The sequence below is a fragment of the Amblyomma maculatum genome, unplaced genomic scaffold (genome assembly GCF_055883805.1).
Source record: "Amblyomma maculatum isolate TAMU_Amacu unplaced genomic scaffold, ASM5588380v1 scaffold_19, whole genome shotgun sequence".
Lineage (NCBI taxonomy): Eukaryota > Metazoa > Arthropoda > Arachnida > Ixodida > Ixodidae > Amblyomma > Amblyomma maculatum.
The window spans coordinates 7,954,886-7,980,558 of NW_028146744.1; the positions used below are offsets into that span (position 1 = coordinate 7,954,886).

General features: G+C 44.1%; 1 protein-coding gene and 1 pseudogene across 2 annotated transcripts in view; one reads left to right on the forward strand and one right to left on the reverse strand.

Annotated features, from left to right (window-relative positions):
* The window catches only part of LOC146171635 (organic cation transporter protein-like), a 344,048-nt gene that overhangs the window by 166,455 nt on the left and 151,920 nt on the right, over positions 1-25,673 (reverse strand). For both annotated transcript variants that reach the window (XM_084586399.1, XM_084586400.1), the window contains exon 4: positions 1,292-1,395. In XM_084586399.1, the coding sequence (XP_084442525.1) occupies positions 1,292-1,395 (104 nt within the window). The remainder of the gene's footprint in view (positions 1-1,291; positions 1,396-25,673) is intronic.
* Positions 11,818-14,643, forward strand: LOC146171636 (uncharacterized; annotated as a pseudogene).

Below are 25,673 nucleotides of genomic sequence, written 5' to 3' on the forward strand. Positions count from 1 at the left end.
ATTTCAAGCCACATTGCCTATTAGAACAAATTTAAAGACGTGACTCGCCTGCGACGTCAGCGGCCTTCAATTTCGCTCCCTAAATAAAAACCTGATAAGTTAACTTTAGTTAGGTAACCATCGAATCCCCAGGCTCTATAACGTACTGTTCGCTTGCTGCACAAGCCACCTGCTCAAAACGAAACGAAATATAGCTCATATTTTCGAAATAAAGAAGTAGTAAACAGTAAAAAAAAAAAAAATAATCACTCGATTATAATGAAATCCGGCATTTTGAATGGGAGAAACCTGCGGTGCGAATACCTGGCTATATCGCCACGTTAGGGCGCTCAGAAAAGCTGCTGACAGGCCGGTTAAAACACACCGTTGGAGAAAAAGTAGCTGTGGGAGCCACTGATAGCTGGGTTTCTACTTTCTTAGCAGGGTATCTCAGCTGTTATGATAAACTAGCTCGGCCTAAAAGCTTCTGCCTGAAATTAAAGTATCTAGCACAACTGACTGCACGTGCATACGAAAAAGGTCTTAAAGCGCGCCTAAAATTGGTTTTGAAGATAGCCAGTGTAAACTGTACCAACCTAATAATATGGCGAACGCGTTCCTGCTACCAGAGTGGGCGGCCAGGATATGTAGCCCCTAAATAAAGTGGCAGGGATGAAGTTAAATGGGGAGGTTAGGTGTCTTGGATCTTTTGCCGCATTCCCAAGGTAGAGAACTTAGATTTTGCTTGTTCCTTTGGCTCCAAATGCAGTGAAGTGTTGGGGCTTTAGAAAGGTAGGAAGCGCTGAATGAAATGTTGTTCAGAACAGATAAAGAGAAATAAAAGGTTTTAGCGCATTCTCTGTTAAAATTTGAAAGCAAAATCTTATTTATCAAGAGGACTCTGCGCAGTGAGTTTAGGCGTGTTCCTTGGTACAGAAATATGCACTAGGCCGGGTCTGTTAAGCGCTGCGAAACCCATCAGCGTACATGTGCGAAACTGTTGCCCTAATGTGCGTGCTCCAAAAAGAGTTCATTGAAGCACCTTTTTTATCCTAAATTTCATGTAGCAAGGCTGCATTTCTGCGCATTTATTGAGCCATACGAATCCATATTTTGTTTCAACTATGGCAAAGTTTTCGTTACTATATCCTCTATTCCCACTGGTTTGCTTCGTTGTTCCTTGGTCCTGGATTGAAGCAACGATTATCTGATATCTCTGTTTTCTAGCTACACAATGTTATAAACACTTATAATTTTTTTCTGGATGAAGCACTTGCAGCTAGAATAATAAAATAACATAAATGGTCCTTACCAGTCGGACATGTGGGAGAAGACGAAGTTTCCAATCATGATACCGGCCATGTAGAAACTTTGCGACGCAGCTCTAAGCCAGATGCGGTCGCACACGAGGTCGAACTACGGAAAAAGAGGAGGCAAGTTTTTCAGGCCGCGTGGTTTCTCGTCTGAGTCAGCGGCTCATTAACTCTGGCGTCTGTGTACTGGAAATCTTGTAAAAATTTGTTCGCCACTCTACAATTGCAGCTGCTGCCTGCGATTTGACTGCTGATACGCTATATCAAATAGTGCCATTTGCTCTGCTTTGATTTCAAATAATGCAGACGAATGGGAAAGGCAAGTTGAAAGAAGTTGCCATGGCGACGGCGAGTTACTTAGCCAATTGCACTTGAACCAGCGATCTACTAAGACATTATATACGAATTCCACACGTGTTTCCAGTCAAGGCTTCTGAATTACTCTTTTGAAAGAAGCAGTGCGTAGCAGTGGAGAGATCTTATCTTCCGCTTCCTTATTGCACCTGTTTATATGTATGGCTATGCCTGCATGGATGCTCAAGTTTAGGTGAAGTCAAATGTGTTCTCGAAAACTATGTTACACACACACATATATATATATATATATATATATATATATATATATATATATATATATATATATATATATATATATATATATATATATATATATATATATATATATAGGGACAATAAAATAGGATAATCAGAAAAGTTCAATGTATATATATATATATATATATATATATATATATATATATATATATATATATATATATATATATATATATATATATATATATATATATATATACATTGAACTTTTCTGATTATCCTATTTTATTGTCCCGACCTTTTTTACCCTTTTTACCCCGAAGAAGGATGGTCAACCGTCCGAAACTGTCATCAGAATAAAACAGTATAATCAGGAAAAATGAATGTGTATATCGACAGCGAAAAGGGGAAGGGGAGAGGGAGGAAAAGAAAGGGGAAAAATGGAAAATAAAAATATTCACAGTGAACCCGTTGACCATTCATATTCGGCCACTTCTCGCAAAAACCTCCTTCACGCTTGGCACTCCCATCTTTTAGTGAGACCCGAAAAGGTTTTCATCATCTGCCGCAAACACCATCCTCCACCTCTTCTTTTTATTTCTCTTTTTTTTTTTTTCCCGAGATTGTTCCACCGCTGCCTGTATTCTATACAGCTGACTCCCTGCTGGCGCATTGGGTGGATGACCCTTTGTGCCTACCCTGCTCTCCGCGCGTGTGTGTTTATGTGTGTGTTGTGCGTTCGCAACTGGTTCACCTCTACGTGCCCATATTCTGTCTGTATCACTTCTTGCCAACACCATAAGAAGACAAAGAAGAACCATGTACCCTCAGTCGAGAAAGGCAGGGCTCCTGCCGAAACGTCGACTCCAAATAAACTTGGAAACAGTATGAAGCAATTTTTCACTTGTGTGTATATATACATATATATATATATATATATATATATATATATATATATATATATATATATATATATATATATATATATATAACGAGCACCCTCATTTCCCCCTAATTGATCTGCTTGTAGCTTACGGGGGTCTCGGTTCTGGCAGTCTTGAAGCCATAGGTAGCGTAAGAGGGTTCTGGCACAGCTTTCGCCCTCGCTCTTGATCACGTTCTACGTGACGCTGGCGGTAACAAAGGACGTTCCACGTCCGCCGCTATGGCTGAGGGTGGCGCTGGTGAACACTCTCAAGGTTCGTATACAGACAACATAAATACCCAAGCAAGTAACAGGGGGGACAGCTGCCGATGTAGCTCAGTTGGAAGAGCACCGGACGCGATATTCGGAGGTCATGGGTTCGGTTCCCACCATCGGCACGTTGTTTTTTCTTCTACTTTGTGTGTAATTATCTTTCCCCTAAACAGATTACATTACTCATTTTTGTGATTATCCAAGTAAACATAAAAAAAAAGACAAACTACCATCCCCAACGCTTTCCTTGGCCTCGCCGACTGTTGGCTTCTTTCGTCATGTATTACAACGAGCACCCTCATTTCCCCTTAATTGATCTGTATATATATATATATATATATATAAAGAGAGACAGGGATAGAGAGAGAGAGAGAGCGAAATGTACGCTTCATTTAAAGAAACATTTTATTGGACTCAACGTTTCGATCAGTAGCTGGTCTTCATCAGGAGTGTGAATGTATACGATTGGAGTAGGCTCTAATGACAAAGGGCGGAAAAGATGCAGACGGTGGAGATGCAAATAGGGAAAGAGGGCTTAGCGGGAGGGAAGCACAGTGGTATTGTAGTGGTGGTTGGAAACAAAACATAAAAAAGCAGGTGCAGGTTGCGAGTGAAAAAAAATGGCGAATCTAAGAAAGACGCCACATGAAAGGAAGAACGGTAAAAGGTATGACCTCAGAAGATGAAAGTAGGAGATGTGTGGCCTTCATTGTGTGTGTGGTGGGGGAGGTTGACATTCCTTCGCGCTACTGGTAGTAAGCTTGACTTGGCAGTTTGGGTGTGGGCAGTTCATATAGAAAAAAGGATATATATATATATATATATATATATATATATATTTATATATATATATATATATATATATATATATATATATATATATATATATATATATATATATATATATATATATTGCTGCGAAACCTTCAAAACTCGATTTGTTGTTTTTTAACAGCCGCCTGCATGCGACCTTATCACTGTGATTCTGGCACGCATATCAATTCTGTATCCTGTGTTTGTTCATGCTCGTTGCCGCGATACGACGCGTTATCATTTTCTTTGCCCCGAACGATGCGCCGAGATCTGTCTTGAAGATTCCGATCACTTTCTTATGTTTCTACAATGTTCCAGGTTGTGCTAATATCAGTTTGCGACGTTATCTAGATTGTTCTGAGCAGCCTTTAATTTGATCTTTGTTCGACGATCGACGAGCACGTTTGTTGCTATCGTCGCCGCCGAGTTGCTTAGTTCTTTCGCGGGCGCAAGTCAGCTCAATAAACAGTTAATTTCAGTACCATCCAGCCTGTGTCTTCTTTTGGTGCCTGCAGCCTTGTCACCACTACGTGACATCTAATGGAAGTGCTACCTTTGATCCTTCAAGCGAAGACCCCAGCCTTGTTCCTGTCGCCCTGGGAGACCAGCCTACAGGTAACCGAACCAGCCGCAGACTCCAAGGACTACAACACGAACACGGTCTGCTGCCTGACCCCTTTCGACTCCGGAAGGCATCAACTTTGGAAATGGCCCAGTCAATAGCAGCAGTCATCTTCGTGCAGCCCCGGGAGCCCCCATCTTCTAAGGACTGCCTAGTGAAGATGCGGAAGACTGGATGGACGTTTTCGAGCGCGTGGCAGAATTCAACGGCTGGAACGAGAGTGCGAAAGTCAGGCAAGTCTACTTTGTTCTTCAAGGACATTCCCGAGTTTGGTTCGAAAATCACGAGACTTCTTTAAAGGATTGGGAGATATTCAAAGCAGAGTTTTGATGGCCTTTGCAAGTTCTGTCCGAAAACAAAAAGCTCAGGCCCTCCTCCAGTCAAGACTTCAACTCCCAAAAGAGCCCGTCCTGGTCTACGTAGAAGAGATGAAGCGCCTGTTTCACCGCGCCGACCCTAACATGACTGAAGGTGGGAGAGTGAAACTGCGTGGGTACCACGGCGGCCATCTTGGTATTAGCTAAAACTTTGCCACCAGGCTACGCCACTGATTCACGACTGAGGAAGTGCCTACGGGCCTTGCCCCCAGTTGCCGAGCGACCCAACCCTGACTTTGTAGAGAGACTTTCTTTTGTTGGAGGGTGGGTTTTCAAAGCCCAATTCTTCTCCCCGCCATGCGCAGGGGGAAGCGTTCACCTGTTGCTAGCTTGATTACAGCGGATAGCAGGACTGCGGGGCGCTAGCTTGCCTTACCACGGCTGAATTTGAGCGGCAGCAGCGACGCGCACCGCCGCGGCTCGATTCGGCCATGACCTAATGTGCGTAACGTAAAGAAAAGTACGTCGATCGACACCTCGTTTTGCTGTTGTCCACTGTCCTTGACAGAGTGGAAGCTTGAGCGAGTTGATGATACATTGTCGACATATATTCACGGTAGCTCAAGTGGATACCAAAAATGGAAAGGTGCGATATCATGAAAAATATTAATGTGGCCCTTGTATACTATACTTTGACTCACAAGAGATTTGCACCACTGCGAAAGGCAGGGGCTCCCTGGCCCATTCAAATGTGTACTGTGATAGACAATTGTGCTCCGACGCACCCCTCGAATCGCCAAGGGGACAGTGGGAGCACAATTGCCTATTATAGGTTGTGTGGGTAGTGGTTATTCAAACAAAAGGAAGGAAAAGAGCGTTGCCGGCCGCTTCAACTGCTGTCTAAAATCTGAAGCACCCGCGAGCTGCAGCCGGCGGGAAAGAAAATTGATGGGGAGAGGATAACGAGGGGAAGTGCAGAGGGGAGCGATAGCAAGAAAGTACAGGGGGTTTTGTACCTTATTTACAAAATACAAAAAAAAATGGAAAACGAGTTCGCCTCTCTCGTGCACAAGTGTCCGAGTGCGCTTGGTCCATGGCGCCCCGGCTTTTCGCAGTACTGCAAACATTTTGTGAGACGAAGTATACATCGTTGGTGGTTTCGTCATGAACTCTGGCTGAAATCGACACTTGTATTGTCTTTCCTTTGATACCCATCTTTTGAGCTGTTATCACTTTTGAAGTTATAGCAATTATAGCAGGAGTCGCAATATTCTTGCGAGCTCTCTGGCGCAGAACTACTTTTATCAAACGTTATGGCAATATAATACAGTTACAGTAAAGTCAGTTGCAATCAACAGTCATTTGTTTTTTAGTTCGGGCTTTTCTAACCGTAGAAACTGGTGTTGGAGACCTAGTGAGAGCTGAGAAAAGGGTGATGGCCAGTTTTATTTTACCTTAGAGAAGAGAGTCGACATTGCGAAATGGGTGTGAAATACCTACCAAGAGGGTAAGGCCCACGCAGCTGCCGCAATGCATTCAGACTAAATTTTGGGGGAAATGAGGCGGAGGGGGGAGGGTAGCAGGCAGTTATGAGGCAACGTCGCCAGTAGAAGCGGGTTAGTTTCGCAAGCGCGTTAGACCGCTCCTTCCCCTTCCCCTTTGAATCTCCTCTGTCCTCTTCATTGGTTAGAGGTACGTCTTTGCTGCATGCGAATCCAGTGTACTTTCTATATATTTATTTATTTATTCACTACCAGCATCTCCTCTACCAGCATCACCTGCTTTCATAACAAGCATAGAACGGCAATCACTCGCAATAACTATGGTAAAATGCATAACTGGCTGCCACTGAGGCATTCTTTGGAGCCAAAGAATTCATTTCTTTCATTGTATGTGCAACGAAAGAAGAATGTAAGACGTCACTTCGGTTACTTACTGCCCCTAGAATTTGTCCGGACAAGTATACTTGCTCGCGCTGCCCTGATTTGGCCATTTGGTGTGCTGAACAACTTTTTTTTTGTTTAGAGCACAGCTCTTTGGCTCCCGTTCCTGTGTTTCGCGTCGCCGTCTGCGTTGTCCCTCGTGACCAGCTCCGCAGCCAGGGCAGCGCGCGCTCCTGCCACCGTTCGCCGCTGCGTTGGTTGGTAGTCCATTTAGACAGGTATGGCAGCGCAGAGAGACACGGACAACGCTGACGAACTTTATTGGAAGACGAAGGGCTGAGTCACATGACAGCAAAGGTTGTACAAAACCCTTTCTTTTCAGATAAAGTTCACTTGAAAATCGGCGCTGTGTTCGTCCCCGGCCTTATGCGCCGGTCTGTTTGTGCTGCTGTACCTGTCTAAACATTGAAACACACTACGCTTTTTGTTTTTATGTTTTAGGTTGAGCTCCATATGCTATATATAGCAACATGAGCAGGAGGGCTGAAGGCGAATGCACCAGCGCTGGCAGTAAGCGTACATTGGTAATGGTAATACAGCTATAATAACTACCGCGAGCTGTAGTTTCAAGTCAGTCTGCGCTCTTGTTGCGACATTTGTAAGTTCGCGCATGGTCAACCGTTAGCTATAACGTACGTTGAGAAAGCGGACTGCCATACTAGCAGCACTCGAGAGCGTGAGCGTAACATGGGTTTGCTGAAATATATTGTTAAGGTTTATTTACAGAGTGATTCTGCACCTTAGCCTGGTGTGCTAACCAACAGATGGTGAGCTTCCTCTTTTTCAACCTGTATCCTGGAGAGCCTCTTTTTGAACTTCCTTGTGCGCATGCCTGACATTTCCCTCTTCGCAGACGAAGCCACTGGGCTGTCAGTCAGAATCCCGAGAGTGGCAGCGCTTCATTCTTTCGACATGAACTACTTGTGTATTCCGAGAGGGGCGACCTTGGGAACATTGGCGAGACAAGACGTAATTCAGCTCATTGATGCGTTTGAGCGTAATAAATGTGCCTGTGTAGTGCGACAACAGCTTCTGGGACAAACCACGCTTGCGGAGAGGTGTCCAGAGCCACACTAAGTCGCCGGGAAAGTAGGAGACATCCTGATGCCGACGATAGTAGCGCTGCTTAGAGCGGTCCTGCTGGACCCGACGAGCCTCTTCAGCGCGGCAGATGGTGCTCGAAACAGAAGGCTCGGTGTCGAGAGAGAACGGCAAAATGGTGTCGAGAAAACGTCGAGGCGGACGGGCGTAGAGGAGGAAAAATGGACTATAAGAAGTTGTCGCATGCTGCGAGGTGTTATAGGCGTAAGTAATGAAAGGCAGCACGTCATCCCAATTCTTATGCCGCGAGTCAACATACATCGCAAGCATGTTCGTCAGTGTCCGGTTTGTACGTTCAACGGGGCCATTTGTCTGGGGATGGTACGGCGTAGAGTGACGCAACTGACAAGTACATTACAGCAGAAGCTGCTCCACAACGTCTGCCGTAAACTGGCGGCCTCGGTCACTGATAATTACACCAGGAGGCCCATGACGGAGGACGACAGCGTGAAGAAGAAAGAAAGAGACGTCAGTGGCGGTGGCGGAAGGGATGGCGGCAGTTTCACAGTAACTCGTCAGATGATCAACGCACACGATGACCCAGCGATTGCCTTCGGACGAGCGGGGAAACGGGCCTATGAGGTCAACACCCACTTGCCCATATGGTGTGGTTGGTGGTGTCACCGGATGTAAGTGGCCCGGCGGAGAAGTCGTGGGGAGCTTGAACCACTGGCACTGCACGCAGGAGTTCACGTAACGCTGAGTTGTTCGATGCATATTTGGCCAGTAGAAACGTTCCTTAATGCGGGTAAGAGTCCTGGCAAACCCCAAGTGCCCAGCTGTAACGTCATCGTGCATAGAGCGTAGAACAGAGTAGAGGCTAGCGAAACGACTAGCAGAAAGCGTGCACCGCCAGACGAGTAATGTTTTCGATACAGCATACCATCGCTAATGCAGAAAGGGTTCGCAGATGCCGAATCACGAGCTTTTTCAAAAAGTGATACCAAGTCTTTATCTTTTTTTTGTTCTCGCTGGAAAGTGGCAAGATCCCGAAATTGTACGGAAACGGCGGCAAGATAGTCGTCAAAGTTGTCATCGCAGAGGGTAGTTGCGAGAGGCAGCCGCGAGAGGCAGTCAGCGTCAGCGTGTTGGCGGCCACTTTTGTACGACACTGTAAAGTTGAGCTCCTGAAGGCGTAATGCTCAGTGGGCCAACGGACCGCAGTGGTCGCATAGATTTACCATCCAGCAAAGCGGATGATGATCGGTAATGACTGTAAAGGCACGTCCATAAAGGTGCGAGCGAAACCACTGTACGCCAAAAACGACGGCAAGGCACTCTTGCTCAGTCACGGTATAGTTGCGTTTAGACTTGCTAAGAGTGCGACTTGCGTAAGCGACAACGTGTTGGTTTCCGTCATGCCGTTGTATGAGCACAGCACCCACGCTGATGCCACTTGCGTCAGTGTGGAGTTCAGTGGGAGCTGTCGGGCTGAAATGACGCAGTATGGGCCGCGAGGTAAGAAGAACCTTGAGCTGGCGAAACGCAGAATCACATTCAGGAATATCTTTCTGCAAGAGGGATGTGAGGAGGTAGGCTACGTCAGCAAACTTAGGGATGAAGCGTCGAAAGTAAGAGCAAAGTCCCAGGAAACTCCTGAGTTCTTTCACAGACTTGGGCTCTTTGACGCAGCTGACAGCTACAATCTTTTGTGGGTCAGGCCTAACACCATCTTTGTCAACCAAATGCCCAAGCACAACGATCTGGCGTTCACCGAAGCGGCACTTCTTAGAGTTCAGCACGAGACCCGCTTTCTCCATGCAGTTAAGGACCACAGCTAAACGTCTGTTATGCTCGATGAAGGTCCTCCCGAAGATCACTTAACACATGCAAATTTGCCACTTCAGTCCACGCAAAAGAGTGTCCATAAATCTTTCAAAGGTAGCCGGAGCGTTGCATAGGCCGAAAGGCATCACGTTAAATTCATATAACCCATCGGGAGTCACGAATGCAGTCTTCTCCTTGTCTTTCGGATGCATCGGTATCTGCCAGTATCCGGACCGTAAATCAACCGATGAAAAGTAGGAAGCTGAATGGAGGCAGTCAATGGCATCATCAACACGCGGGAGCGGGTAAACATCCTTCTTGGTGTCAGTATTGAGGCGGCGATAGTCGACACAAAATCGCCAGGTGCCATCTTTTTTTTTTCACGCGAATCACATGGGCGGCCCATGGGCTAGATGATTCCTGAATAATTCCTCTTTGCATCATATCACGGACCTGTTCGTCGATTATCTTACGTTTTGAAGGTGAAACACGGTATGGTGTCTGTCTAATCGGGTGTGCAGATCCAGTGTCGATCATGTGATGGGTGCGGGAAGGCTGAATCGGTGGTGGCTGATCTCGAGCAAAGTCGAACACGTCCGCATGTTTTATGAGAACCTCCATCAATATTCGGCGGTCGTTGGTGGGTAGCGATTCATTTATAATGGACTGAAATTGGGAATCGGCATGATCGGGACGTCTAGTTGAACGAGCTACACCGTCACTGAACTCGGCGATCTGCATAGAAAGACGTTCTTCTTCAAAGTCAGCGAGTTTGGAACCACGCGGCAATACGGCAGGTTTGTTGGTATGGTTGACAGTCCAAAGCGTGGCACGGCCCTTGTTCACTCCAACAACGCTGCGGGGCACCAACACACTCTTTTTGGCACAGGAAAGGGAAGCGGGTTCCACCAGAGCATCGAAGGCATTGGGAACCGCGCCCGAGGACACAACTGGGACGAAGATGGCGGACATCGCCGGAACGACGGTATCCTCGAAGACAGAAAACACTTGTACAGCCCGCGGTGATTCTTCTATGAGGACCGATCGAAGGCTGGGGCTTATTGATATCTCGCCACTGTTGAAGTCGAGAGTTGAGCCACACTGCTGTAAAAAGTCAACTCCTAGAATAACGTCGTGTGTAGAGTGAGGAAGCACCGTAAATTCAGTTCTAAACTCGTGTCCAGCGATCGCTACATTTACATAACAAATACCAAGCGGAACCAACGATTCTCCCCCTAAACCTCGAAATATGACATTCTATCCCAACCAAACTTAATTTTGCGGCCGAGACGGTTCTCAAAATCTAAGCTCATCACGGAAAAGAGAGACGGCAAGCCTGGATAAATGTGTGCAGAGTCAAGTGAGTATTTTTTATTTCTTGCTAAGCAAGCTTGGTATGTTGGAAATCCAATGTTATTTCTGACCAGTGTTCATTGTAATTCCGTACCTTTAGAAGTCGAGCTCGCGCTAATGGTTGTCATTTCTTTTTTTTTTTTGCCAGTAAGTCCTCCGCGTGTCTGGTAATGCAATAATTATTTTGGGGGGACTGATATCAACATATTTCTTATATGCAGACCCATACCAGGCAAGGTTAGTGATCGCCACAGTGTTCCGACTTGTGACGACCAGCTCAGTTTCTAAGCTTGTTTTACTGCATGTAAACTTAGTAGTAATTGGTATGGTGTTAACACTTACTAATCTTATTTACTTATAAACGTTAAGCGCTTAGTGTGAAAACAAGGTATCAAATACTGAATGTTGTATGCTAGTTTAATATATTTTTTTCCTGTCCTGATATTGCCCCGATGGAACACCGTGGGTTCCAACAGTAGCGGCTAGAGTTTGCAGCACTCACTCTGTGGACATTTGCAAAAGCGACATGGAGGCTCACCCATCATACATTCCAAGTATTTTTCCATCTAAGTACAGGAAGAAAGCCCCGAGCCAAGAAGGGACACAAAGGTATGAATAGCGACTGAAATATGTTATGTGGCTGCGGTGCCTGCAATATGGCAGAAGTTGTGATTCATTATAATGCTAGAAAGCTGTGCATGGCAAATATATGCTGCCTACAATATACAATATATACACTATATAGTTTAATGTATTTCTTCTCCAATGCAGGTGGCAGAGACGACTAAATCAGGCCAATTCTCCTAAACTACAAAGTGCAACAAAGCAGCAGTCGCCTGCAAGTCCGTCAGAGGAAATGTCAACATCAGTGACCCAAGAAACATTCAGCAATGCAGAGAGCCCCCAAGAGGAATATCTGCATAAAATGGACTGCAGTGATTTGCTAGAGGATTGTGGGGTGACAAGAAGTGAAACTGATGAGCAGCAACCTCATTCTACAGATCTTTTGCCAATAACAAAAAGTGACGCTGTAAGCACCTGCTCTTCTTTTGAAATGACGAGATGTAAACACACTAAATGCATTCAAGTTGTCACTGCGATTTATGTTTTACTTAGATTTAGCTTCAAAGTATTTTGAATACCAAGGAGCACCTGTTCCAAATACATGAATTTTTTTTTCAGGCATGCCAAACAGAACGTTCAAGGAATGGAAACCTGAATATCTTTTTGTCAATGACAAATTGTACAGAAGCATTCACTCAAGTCGCTCATATCGAGCAGACTGATGAGGTATAACTCGTATTGAGCTTATCATCTTTTTATGTGTATCTGCAGTTCTACAGAACGAATTTTTAAATAATGTTAGGAATTGCTGATATATTTTATTCCTACGAATTATTTGGTTTTGAAGTTTCTAATGCGTATTTTCATTCTAACTATTGAAGGTCACTAGCACAGGTGGAAGTTGGCAGAGATGTGGTTTTCAAGGCTTCACATCACTGCAGGATAACCAGCTGAAAGACCTTCGCGGGGTGACATTGCCAGTGTTCAGCCTGTTGTTGAACTTACTGCCTGCTTCAAGATACAAAAGCACAGATGTAACACGCGAGGACAAGTTGTGCCTGTTCCTGGCTAAACTTCGGCTTGGGCTAACATACAATGCCTTGGCAGTTACATTCGGAGCCGGTGAAAGGACTGCATCAGCTGTTTTCAAGAAAACGCTTGATATTTTAAGTGTGGTGCTACGAGAATGGGTCTATGTCCCTTCAAGAGAGGTCATTTGGATGTCCATGCCACCTGCATTTAAAGTAAATTACCCTAAACACTGGCCACCCTGTATACGCAGTGCCTGGTGTCGTCGACGGTACCGAATTAAACCATGGAAGAATGCAAACATTATCTTCATTCATAAGAAAGGGGAATCTAAGGACCTTAAAAATTACAGACCAATCAGCTTGCTGTCTGTTACGTATAAGGTATTTACTAAGGTAATTGCTAATAGAATCAGGACAACCTTAGACTGCAATCAAGCAAAGGATCAAGCAGGTTTCCGGAAACGGTACTCTACTATCGATTATATCCATACCATAATTAGCCCTTATACATAGCATTCATTGATTACGAAAAAAGCATTTGACACAGTTGAAACCTCGGCGGTGATGCAAGCATTTCGAAATCAGGGAGTAGACGAGCCGTACGTGAAAGTGCTGGAAGATATATATAGTGGCTGCACAGCAACCATAGTTCTGCCTAAAGAAAGTAACAAAATTCCCATAAAGAAAGGTGTTAGGCAAGGAGACACAATCTCCCCAGTATTATTCACAGCTTGCTTAGAGGAAATATTCAGAGACTTGGAATGGGAGCAGTTAGCGATAAGGGTAGATGGAGAATACCTCAGTAATCTACGATTTCTTGACGACATTGCCTTGCTAAGGAACTCGGGGGATGAACTGTAAATAATGATTGATGACCTAGACAGGAAAAGTAGAAAGGTAGGCTTGAAAATCAATATGCAGAAGACTAAGGTAATGTTCAACAGCCTCTGGAAGGAACAGCAGTTTACATTAGGTAGCGAAGTACTGGAAGTAGTAGGCGAATATGTCTACTTAGGACAGGTAGTAACCGCAGATCCGGACCATGAAAAGGAAACAACAAGAAGAATGAGATTGGGATGTAGTGCATTTGGCAAGCACTCGCAGATTACGACTAGCAGCTTACCGGTATATCGCTCAAGCGGAAAGTATACAACAGTTGCATATTACCTGTACTCACCTATGGGGCTGAAACCTGGAGGCTAACCAAGGGAGTTCTACTTAAGTTGAGGACAACCCAGAGGGCTATGAAACGAAAAATGGTAGGGGTAACATTAAGAGATAGGAAGCGTGCAGAGTGAGTCAGAGAAATAACTCAAGTTACCGACATTCTAGTGGAAATTAAGAAGAAGAAATGGGCATGGGCAGGACGTGTAGTGCGAAGAGAGGATAACCGATGGTCGCTTAGGGTAACAAACTGGATTCCAAGGGAAGGAAAGCGTAGCAGGGGGCAGTAGATGTTAGGTGGGCGGATGAGGTTAAGAAGTTGGCAGGGGTCAAGTGGATGCAGCTAGCACAGAACCGGGTTAAGTGGAGAAATATGGGAGAGGCCTTCGCCCTGCACTGAGTATAGTCAGGCTGATGATGATGATGACCCTAATTGCACATTTATAATGGATTGCTCTGAAATCCGGACAGAGATGCCATCAAACCCAAACTGTCAGGGAGGCTACACTGTCAAATTTCTTGTAGGAATTATTCCCAATGGAATGATTTTATTTGTGTCGGAAGTATATGGGAGGGAGACAGACTTCTTCTACACGCAGGACTCTGGGTTTTTGGAGCTAATTGAACCCGGGGATCTGGTGCTAAGTGACAAAAGATTTCCTTGCATCAGGGCAGGTGTAGAAGTCAAAGGTGCAATTCTTCTCATCCCACCATTTAATTCGACCGGAGGTGAGCTGTCTGCGGAGGACATGGACAAAACTTAGAAGATTGCGTCAGTGCGCATTCATGTCGAACGAGTGATCCAGCGTTAAAGATTTACAAAATCCAACAGAGTGCTTGTCAGCTTGGTCCCCCAGATGAGCAATGTACTTTTTGTGTATGCTGCTCTGGTTAACATGCAGCCACCTATAATAAAAAAATAGCTGGTTCGGCCTGACAATGTTCAACGGCGTCCTGTTCAAAAGATGGCAACACTCAGAAAATAAAAGTGTATAAAGATTGCTGGAGTATTTCGCTTAAACTTGCGCTTAGAGCGCACCTCACTTAGAGCACCCCACACTTCATGACCCACCAAGTTCAATTTCAACTCTCAAAAGTATCACAAACAAAAACAGCACGCGTACGGGGCCGACCCGCCAAATGTGCACATGCCCAGAGGCTGGCGCATTCGGGCGCGCGAGACATTTGATGCGCACGAGCCAAAAACCAGAGGGCCGCTTCCTATAGGTTGGAGCCGGCCCCGAAATAAAACAATCGGCAGCATATTTAAATGACGTGCCGATCACTTTACAGCAGCGAAGTAGAGAGAACACGACGCACACTTCTAAGCCCGCTTTTATTTATTTTTTTTTCCCTGCTGGGAAAAGTTTGTCTCTGCCATCTTTCCTGAAATTTCGGCGCGTGAGAGGAGGGAGGAAGGGGGAGGGATGTGCTGCTTGCTCGGAATTTTGCAGTACAATATTAATGAAATTTAAGAACAGACCATGTCCTCATAGAACAAAATGCAAATGCTCGTATATTTTTATTCAGTCATGGCCAATTTTTTGCAAATAACACATTTTTATTCATTTTAAAACGCATGCTCAAGAATATAATACTAATAAGTGAAACTATGAACACATTATACACAAAATTTCCAAACATTCACACTATGATTTTACACTTGTATTCACAACTAAACAATACATCCTGAAAAAGCAAGAATTTCTAGATTTCTTTTCTTAACGAATAAAAACTATGTTAAAAACCGCGCTGGAATAAAGAACTTGAAGTAAAAGCGCTCCATTTTTGGGATAACCTCCCAAATACTCTCACAATCACCGATTGATTTGGTGAATAAACATACAGTATGGCTTTTTGTACATTTAGTACATACATAGACACTTGTATCTGTGTGTAATATTGGTGTTTTTTTCTTGAGTGTGATGATGTCGTTGATAAATGTGAGATAGGGGAGATAGCAAATACAGTCTTCATAATTTATAAATGGTGCATCCTTAAATTTAAATGTACATTTAATTTCAATGAGAACGGTCTCTTCCCCCACTCTGATTAGACCGTCAGGACTGCAGCTGAGCCAGCGTTGCTGGGGCTGCAGCACTAGCCCGGTCTGGAAAATCAAAGCTGGCAATAGACATCAAATCTAAAACAAAGAAAAAATATCTACCATGAGCACACTTACTATCTAACAGCAAGAGAAGGAAAATATTTGCCTGGAAAATACGTGTCTCAAGTTTTCATTCTAAGCTCTGCCGAGCTTCAGCTTCTGTCTTCGTGCCTGTAAATGATAATTCGTTACGTATTAAAACTTTCATCTCCACATTTGATTCAGTGTTGTAATGTCATTTCTTTTTTTTTAGCAACTACTTGTGTCAGGAAACGAACCGTAGCGCATTGCTGCACTTGAATGTGATGAAGATTTGGATAGCTGCTTTGCGGCCTTTTGGAGTCCTTCGTCACTTTTTTTTTTGTGGCGACTGTGTGGGCCTTAGAACTGCTCACACGGAGTTCCTCTCCTCATGCCATCTGCAAAATGCAAAAAATATTAGCCATGCTTACCCCACCTAGCCGGACTGGAGATAAGAACGATCTGTTAAATCCGCAATACCGGGCACAGTTCGCCTGTCCTTGAGTAAGAATAGCCAGGTATGCAACGTTTTCATGGGCAGATATAGTGGATCGATATTTTCGTGCCTGATCGGCACTCAGTTCTGACACGAAGTCCTTTGTCTGCGTAGTCTCATCTTCAAGGACTTCGAGATGGTGATAAATAGGTCTCGACGACATCGGTCACAGCAGTATATCCAAATGTTCTTTTTCAATAGATTTTGAAGCTCTGTTCACAACATGGTTGAGGACCTCTTTGCAAATTATTTCGTCTTCGTCAAGTGTCGACAGCTCGCCTATTTCTTTCAATGGGCATACAGCATCTGCAGCAGGATGGCGCGACACGCATGTTTGACATCCCGGCAGATGGGCTTTTGACTTGCTTTTGATCTGCTTACAGATTAGAAGCAAGGTAATAAAGATACTATCATAGTAATGCTTTTATATCTCAGATTTTACATAAATCTGGTTATAACAAAAAAAAAGAAAAACAGTTGAAAGCAACCGCCTCTGCACACTTAATTGGAAGCACTTTCACAAGGTCTGCCTAGAGCTTCCGCTGCTTGCCTTTCGGCTTTCTCCATTCCTGAGGCTGATTTGTGCAGGACTGCTCCTCATAATTGTTTATAAAGAAGCACACAGCAGCAGCATGCTTGCATTTATCTCGAGATATTGACAGTTTATGTATCTTGTGCTTGTATTTCATCGTACTCTACGTCTTGTATGCCCCTCCTGCCTGGGACTTTCGCCTGTAGTGTCTTATAAATAAATAAATAAATAAATAAATAAATAAATAAATAAATAAATAAATAAATAAATAAATAAATAAATAAATAAATAAATAAATAAATAAATAAATAAATAAATAAATAAATAAATAAATAAATGATTTCCGGCATTACAAGAGCATATGCCACTGGTTATTGTGAGCTTTTTTTAGGGGGGCATACCATGAAAACTGAAAAAAAAAAAAAAAAATATCTCGTCCTTTGTAGAGACACATCTAGTTTCTAAAACAGACACAGAATCATGGCTGAATGCAATTTCAGAAAGTATTACAAAATTGGCAATCTTGCTTGCACGCGAGTGAGTTTCGCATATGAGCCATGACTCTGCAAATAAATTTTGTGACGCGCGTAGGCGGTTATCAGCATTAAAATACATGTACCAGTCACTTACGTAATCAGTAGTGATTAACCAAACTAGAACATATTTTTCTGCTAACAGTAAACGATCAGCTCGTAGGTGCTTTTCAAGTGTGTTTTCATTTATCTCTTCAGCCTCGTATATCACATTAAGGGCGCCTATTTTAGAAAAAAAGTTTCTTTTTATTTTTAATAAAGGCAATACATAACAAAATTCTGACTATTTGGTCGACAAAGTTACGGGCAGCAAACACCTCAGCCATATATTAAAAACCATTTTGCTAACACAACCATGCCAAAACAAAAAAAAAAGGATTTACCTCAAATTCCACGTCGTAAATGGTCTTGTCCTTTACTTGCGACACACAATTCGCCGTCGCTTTAACGGCGTTTTCATCGATAATCTGTTCCACCGCGTGAACAGTTGGCGCTCCGAAAGTTGGCGCTCCGAAAGAAGTTTTCAGTGTCTGCTATTTCCTTGAATGCGCATCTTAGCCTGTACAGTTTTCTTGCCTGAAGACCGTCAGCACACAACCGCGAAGGAAGAAGCATGCGACTGAGCAAAAAATATTTTCGAGCAGGCCAACACGTGCAGACCAAACCGGTATTTTAAACGAGCAACCGCGCTTCTCGCGCAGCTTTTCAATGGGAGGGGTGACTGGCCTGCCCGACCAATCCGCCTTTTGCCGGAGGATGTGGCGCTATCATGCGGGAGCGGGCGAGAAACGCATTGGACGGCAGTGTAGCAGACGACGCGAAAGCGCACCATACGAAATGGCCACGCCAGCGCTGGTAGAAAGGAAAGCTCCCCCTTTTTTTGGCCTCGGGGCGGAAAGTAGTGACAGTGATTGCTTTATATCATGTTCACGCAGTATGGGGGAATGTTACAGCGTTTTCACATATTGTAAGAGCGCGTAGCGCGGGTCGTGTTCGACGTGACAGAATGAGACGCTCTCAGCGTGCAGGTTTTCGGCAGACAGGAGAGCGCGGGGGCAGAGAGAGAGAGAGATCTCAAAGGGCAAAGCAGCCAGGGGTTTGTTGATGCTGCATAGCTAGGTGGAATCGTCTCCTCTGACTTACGAGCGGCGCATATGCGCGGGGTGTGTTAAGTTACCGAGCACAATGCGGTCACCGCGGCGCCGGCATGGTGCAATGGGCGTCGCTTCCTCCTCGCGTCATCTATAAGCGTGCAACTATAGGATTTCATCTACGAAGCTCGGCAGAGAGGCACGTATACACACCCCCTGAAAAGGACATTGTCCCGGCCGGAATGCACACCTGCAGGAAACGCGCGGCATTTTTCTGGCAACGGATGATACGGCGCTGTAGCCGGTTTCTACTCTCAGGAGACAACGAATGTCGTCGCAGTGGTGAAAAGGTTCTCAGTGCACAGATAATGGTCATTCTGTTGTGAAAGGATCCACAACCTTTCTGCCTCCGCCGTGATTTCTGCGGAATCAACGACTTGGTGACACATGTGAATCTCCTACATATCGGATGCGCATCTCGGTCAGGAACCAACGCTGTTCTACGTCCAGAGCGATCCACTCTGCAAGGGAACGAGCATGAACCCTCCAGGAGACTCATTTGTGCCGGGCGGTTTCCTTGCCATTGCAAACAGTTGGACAAAGACGACGATTATCAAGCTCCCTAACGAAGTGCATCTGATTGCGAAGGAACAAAATCCGAATGCTTTGGCGTGCACGAAGGCGAGCCTTTAAGGTAAAAAAAAATACTGTGCGTCGTGCAAAAGTGTCAAGTGTGTCATATGCTCCGAGCGGCAAAAACACAAATACTACAGGTATGTATGCCTCTAAAGGAAATATGCATGATGAAAAGTACCTACTGGAGTTTGCACTCAGCCTGTAACGCACCAGTGATAGCTGCATTGAGGATTTCTTCGGTGCGTGTTTGCGTTAGTTGCGTCGGGGCCTGATGGAGACGTATTTTCTCGTTTCTTTTCTTTATGTGCGAAAGGGCTAGGTAGCTTAGATATCACAGGCGGCTGTGTGTGCTAGGCCGTAATATTTAGCATGTTTTATCGTGCCACCGGACTAACAAGAAAAAAAAAATACGGCGTTTTAATGCACTGCCGTTCGCGAGCCTGATGACCAGCTCACTCACTCGGCTCGCGAACGGCAGTGCATCACAACAAAAGCCCTTTTTTTTTTTCTTTTTAGTCAGGCGGCAGTCGCGATAAAACATGCTAAATATTACGGTCTAGCGCATACAGCCACCTGTGATATCTGCGCTACCTGGCCCCTTCGCACATAAAGAAAACAAACGACAAAATACATCGCCACCAGGCTCCGTCGCACATGAAGTAAACACGCGCTGAACAAATGCTCATTGCGGCTATCACTGATGGGTTACAGGCTTGGTGCAAACTCCAGTAGATACTTTTCATCATGCACATTTCCTTTAGATGCATACATACCTGTAACGAAGTGTTTTTGCACAGTCGAGAGTACGCAGTCGGTTGCTAAGGTCGGCCATTCACCTCTTGACGTTTGGAGGCCTTAATTCAAGCTTCACGTCGTTGTTGGTCGCGGCTCGCCGAAGGAAACCTGAAAAACCGCGTCTTGCATCCCGGCACACCTAGAGAGTGGCAACCGTACGCGGTAGATGTGGTTGGCATCGCTTTGCCAAGCCTGCGACGTTCACCGTGCCGCCCGGTGCCGCCAGCCCCCGTGCACTGGCGGTGCTGAGAAACGCTGTCGACGCCGTCCAATGTGTTTCCATCGGTCGCCGCTACGACTTCGCGCATGCGCAGAAAACTCGCGCAAAAGGCGGATTCTGTTCAGGCGGCCGGAGAGGGCGTTTTTCAGTGGCACCTGCAGCGCCCCCCTGCTCTGCTGCGGTCCCCTATTGTTGTAAACCCCTCGCTATAATTTCAGACGCGTGTTTTCAGTTTTATATAGTTATAGTTTCAGTTTTCACGCATGCCGCATATTGTCGATACCAATATTCATCCAATGGTTCATGGGTACACCGGCTACTCCATTCATGTACCATTGATGATGTCAAGATTACACATCTTGTGGCACTGCCTGTACAGGCCATAAAATGCAGCCTTTTTCATTCAAGCCATATTCCTGACAGCACATCGAACTTGCTGCGACAATAATGGCTTTTCAAATAGGAGTGGCCATAATAATTCAAATTGCCGCTCATGAGCAACCAGTAGATATTCTCAAAACAAGGGCAGGGTTCACAAAAAAGATAATATTTATTGCAATTGTTACTAGACGGCACTTGTTAATAGCCAGCGCTGAGGGCACACAAAGCCGCAGCTGGCGGGGCAGTGGCAGGCAGAGTGGCAGCAGGGGCGTGCAGGGCAGTGGCAGGGTTGGGTAGGGCAGGGCGGGCTCTCGGGAAGTGGAAGGGGCCAGGGAGCTGGAGGGCACACTCATAGGCGTAGTGAGGGGGCTGACCCTGCAATTGCATTCACAGGTGGCATGCCTGGTTCGCCAGGGGAGGTTTCAGCATAACGCCTTTTTCTTCCAACCCCTCTGTCACAGGAACCAGGCAGCCACCTGCGAATAAATGCTTGTGCCTCCAAAGCGTCCACCCCAACTTTATCGCAAATGGCACCTGCACAAAAACAATGAGGAAACAAAATTTACAACACTATTACGAGTCATATAAAATAGCGCATTATTTTAGGAAGATGTAGAAAATTCCAGGATTCATGTAACGAAATTCATGGTCAATGAGAAACACTATACTGATGAGTTCCAGATTAGTTTCAGCTACTTTGGATGAAAGACGCACATACATTGCATAGCATGTGCCCTGTTGCATTCTGATCGCCTCCATAGCAATACGGCTGAGACAGCCAGTGTTTCATCCCACACTAGGAATCAGTGCTTGATTTTTGGCTGTCTCCGCATATGACTGGCGCGCTAGTTTTTTGCCGCTCCTACGCTTTCTACGATGTGCAAACAGTTTATACTAAATATCGTTACCAAGAGAATGTTCGGCGACCAATTGCATTTTTCTTTTAAATGGCTAGATATAATATAAACAAGAGATCTAAGCCCACGACTGCTGCACTGGCCACTGGTTAGCTGATATACGCTTTCGGCTGATTTTGTGGGTAGCTCACTTAAACGGGTGAATGTCGCTTTCCACACACGCCGAAATCACTAGCTCTGTCTGCATACTTGTCATGCATAAGCGTTTATTTACAGCTCTTGAGTGATGAAGTGTGAACACGGAAATCTAGCCACTCGATCGTTACAATCTATTATAATTCTGCTGAAGTTCATAAAACACACTACAGCTATTGAAGTTAATGCTTATCGCTCCGCTGCCAGTTTGCCGAGGATGGCTGCGACCGGGTGCGTACGCTCAAACAATATTCGATTGTTGTGTCATCGCTAGCCAGAATATACCTATAGCTGTCATACGGCAGTCCCAAGCGGCAAGCGCATAGTCGGCCCGCGCTCGGCCCTTGCCAATATGACCGACTAAAACTCATCGGGCCGACCTAGGCCACCCACCTCAGCCCGAAGTCGGGAATTGACAATGACCTAAGAATGGTCAATTATCGGCAATTGACCTCGGGCCGACGAGTATGGCCGACTTTATCAGCATACTGCCGCGCTAGGGTCATGCATGGGCCATGGCTTACCCACACATGGCCCAACCACTTCGGCGGTACACGCTACCCGGTGGTTTATCCAGGTATGATTAGGAGTCTACTCATCCATGGCCTATGGTTTACCCATTAAAACGTCTGCAGTTCGATTGTGCATGGACGTTAGCGCTTCGGTAGTATTTTGAGATGCGCATATTCTCCTCCAAGCGGGCTCTAACTTTTTGGCATCAGCAATGGTGTTCTCCGGGCAGGTGAAAAGCACCCCATACGTATGCAGCTTAAAAAAGCCTGCGCATCGACAAATGTAGTTTTAAACAGCACTTTTTATTGTTTTTTCTTAAATATTCGAAACAGGCTCAAAACCCTCCTAATAAAAAAGTGGCACTTACAGCTTAATAAGGTTGTGAGCCTTCACAACAATTCATTCCGGCTTTCAGCTTCTAGGCTGAGTTGAAGATGTCACGTTTTCCTGCTCGTTGTGCCCGCCGTCCCATTACTTCACTGTTACGAGCCATCACTTCATGGCTGCCGCGGTCTTCCTGGAGAGGACGTCAACCAGGTACACGCTGCCTTTCCTCAGGCATCCTAGAAAATATACGAAAGAAAATATCAGCTTTTATTTCGTATTCATATGAATTTTCTAGCCTGTTAAAGTGATAAAAAGCTGTCACTCAAGCAATTATACGGACCTTCAGTGGGATCAGTGGTGATTTAGTAGTCGGGTGATATCTGAAGTCAATTTAAATATGAGGTGCACCATTTTTACACATGTACTGCTTGTCCAAGCAAATTTGATCCAAGGGATATAAAAGAAAAACATTTCGAAGGCAGGCAAAGGAAACCAGATACATATTACTGGAAGCTACCAAGAGCGCCACAGAAAAGGTTTTGTTTGGAATCCTTAATTGACATTATTTACCTGAATTACTGATTAATGACTTACACAATAAATGGTGTTGCTACTTTGAAGAGTACTGGCACAAACCACGTTTGATTATTTGCGATAAATAACCCTCACGTGTGCATTTCGAACGCCAGATACAATGGGAAACCATGAAAATACAAAAATCAGATTCCCGGACAATGCAATTGAGGACTTGGCTCGACAGCCCTGTGTAGCGTTAGACCTACAAGTTGCCTATGGTTTCTTCGTCCGCGCCAGCACATTCGTTCAACAAGACTGTATCTGTATTTTACAGCTGAAAAATACTGTTCCACTCATTTGTATCCTTACCGCTTTGTAGTCATTATCCGCATTGCAAAGTTCGGTGCGCTCATTGTAACTCGAGCCTTGCCAAAAATCATGTTGTGAGCAGCACAGTTGAGGTGCGCGAATGGGCTGGTAACGGTTTCGGTATCTACATAACCAGGAATTTATCTGTAGCTGGTAAAAAAGGTACACATGACGTTTCTAACCGCAAATATTGAAACAGGGGTTTCCGAACGTGCTCACCGAGTCTGTAAGTCCCATTTATTGTCTAAAGTGAATATTTAGTACTTGAAGCGAATAACCTCACTTCCCTACGTACAAAATAAAAATTTTCTGCGCTGTCCTAAGTGGCTGCCAGCAATGCGCCACCGGTTTCCATCGTCTGTTTCTAATGGTTTATTTATATCCCTTGGCTCAAGCTATGGGGCGCAGCAGGTGTAATGTAGCTTGAATAAAACCTGCAAGAGATCATATATATGGGTGGATTTGTAAGGTTTACTGATTTGACTTACAAATTCTACGGGAATCGCGTCACTGCGGCTAAAATAAAGTACTCAACGTATTGATTCAGCTTAGCAAGTGCAGCTATAACAGAAGGTGAGGGCTGGCGACACCTAAGGTGTGCCTAGCTTTCAAATTTTCTTAGATGGCACAACTGTTCGAAATATGGAATATTAAAAAAAGCCCTTGATATTGGCTTTCTTACAGCGTATTATAGGTGCCTTAGATAAGAAACATAATCGAGTGCCCATGGCCATCTTTCGTTTCCAATGAAATTCTTATATACGGTGGGCGAATATCTAGACACAAAAGAATTAACCTTAGTTTTTTAAGATACGCGTAGTTTCCTCGAAACAAAAATTGTATGGTATATCTGTAGAGGTAGAAAACGCTGTTTTTGCCATTTCAAAATGTTGCAAGTTTGGATACCATGATTTTGTCATCTACTATTTTTTACTCACTAAATATATGCAGGTTTTACATTTACAAACACTGTTACAAACCTGTTTTGTTTTTGCAGTTGAGTTATTAAAAAATCGCAAACATTGCTTCAGGAGCGATACGCTGCAAAAATATTCATTTCTAGCCTTATGTACTGGCATATGATGCATTAGGTTGGTTGCACTAAATATGTTTTCACTTCCTGACGCATGTTCTTAATTCCAGGCAGTATCTGGAGCGCCAGATCACTAGGTGTGTTCTCCACAACGCATCAAAATTGCTCAGAATTCGAAAACAGCAGTAAAGGGCAAATTTGCTGCAATAAAAAAAAAGATCTTCTTCGATTTTCATTCAAATCCCTCTCAAAAATCTTCAGTACCTCAAATATATCACACACTAAAAAGTGCTGCGTTATACTGTTTAAAAATATAACATTAAATATTAAACCGAGTGCTTGTGCTCATAATGGCCAAATTCAGCCTGCATTCTTGCAAGATCCAAAAATATCTTGGCACAGAAACAATTTCTCTACATTATCTAGGTTCCATTCTTTATTTCTGAAAAAATTTGAAGCTCTAGATTTGTGTGTCTTTCTGCATATTATTTTGAAATTGGACAAAACTAAGAAAATCGTAAAATAAGGAAAACGGATTAGAATTGAAGAAACGGCCGCAACATCAATTTTTACCTAAATCTGTGGAAACAATGCAAAGTAATTTGTTATTATGAGTCAGTAAATATATTGAATTCTGCAAAATGTAATATTAGAAATATAAAAATGCCTGTTTTTGTTCTATAGTTGTGCTGATATGGCTCCTCCTTATGGAGTAGGCATCAAAACTTCAATTTAGTATTTGCTGAATTTAGTTACAGTTTACCTTAAGTAAAATTTAAAACCTTGTCAGCGCTTATACACCCTCTTTCTGCTTCTGGGCAAATACTTAATATAGCTTAAAATTGTATTAATTCACTATTGCTGTCAATTTCATGGCAGAACGCAAGTGAAGGCTGAACTTTTTCTCAGTCCTGCATTCTTTTTTATTTCTAGGTGCAATAGTATTCAATCTAGTTTATTAATATATTATTCCATTTCTCAGCTTTGACCACAACTAACAATACTATATTTTTGAAGATGATTTTTTGATGTGTAATTTTTATAATTACAATCATAAGCAAATCGCTTTCCAGCATAATAATTTTGGTGGCGTTACAGAGAACACACATAGCAGCTTAGAGCTCCAAATTCTGCTTTAAATTAACAATATGACCCGCGTAATAAACACAGAATGTTTTAGTGCAAACAACGTAACGCATCACGCCAGTATGTAAGGTTGAACATTAACATTTTTGTAGCGCGTTGTTCTTGAAGCAAAGTTTGCGATTTTTTACTAAATCAATTGCATCAATGAAACACACTTTTAATACTTCTTATGCAAGTAAACGTTA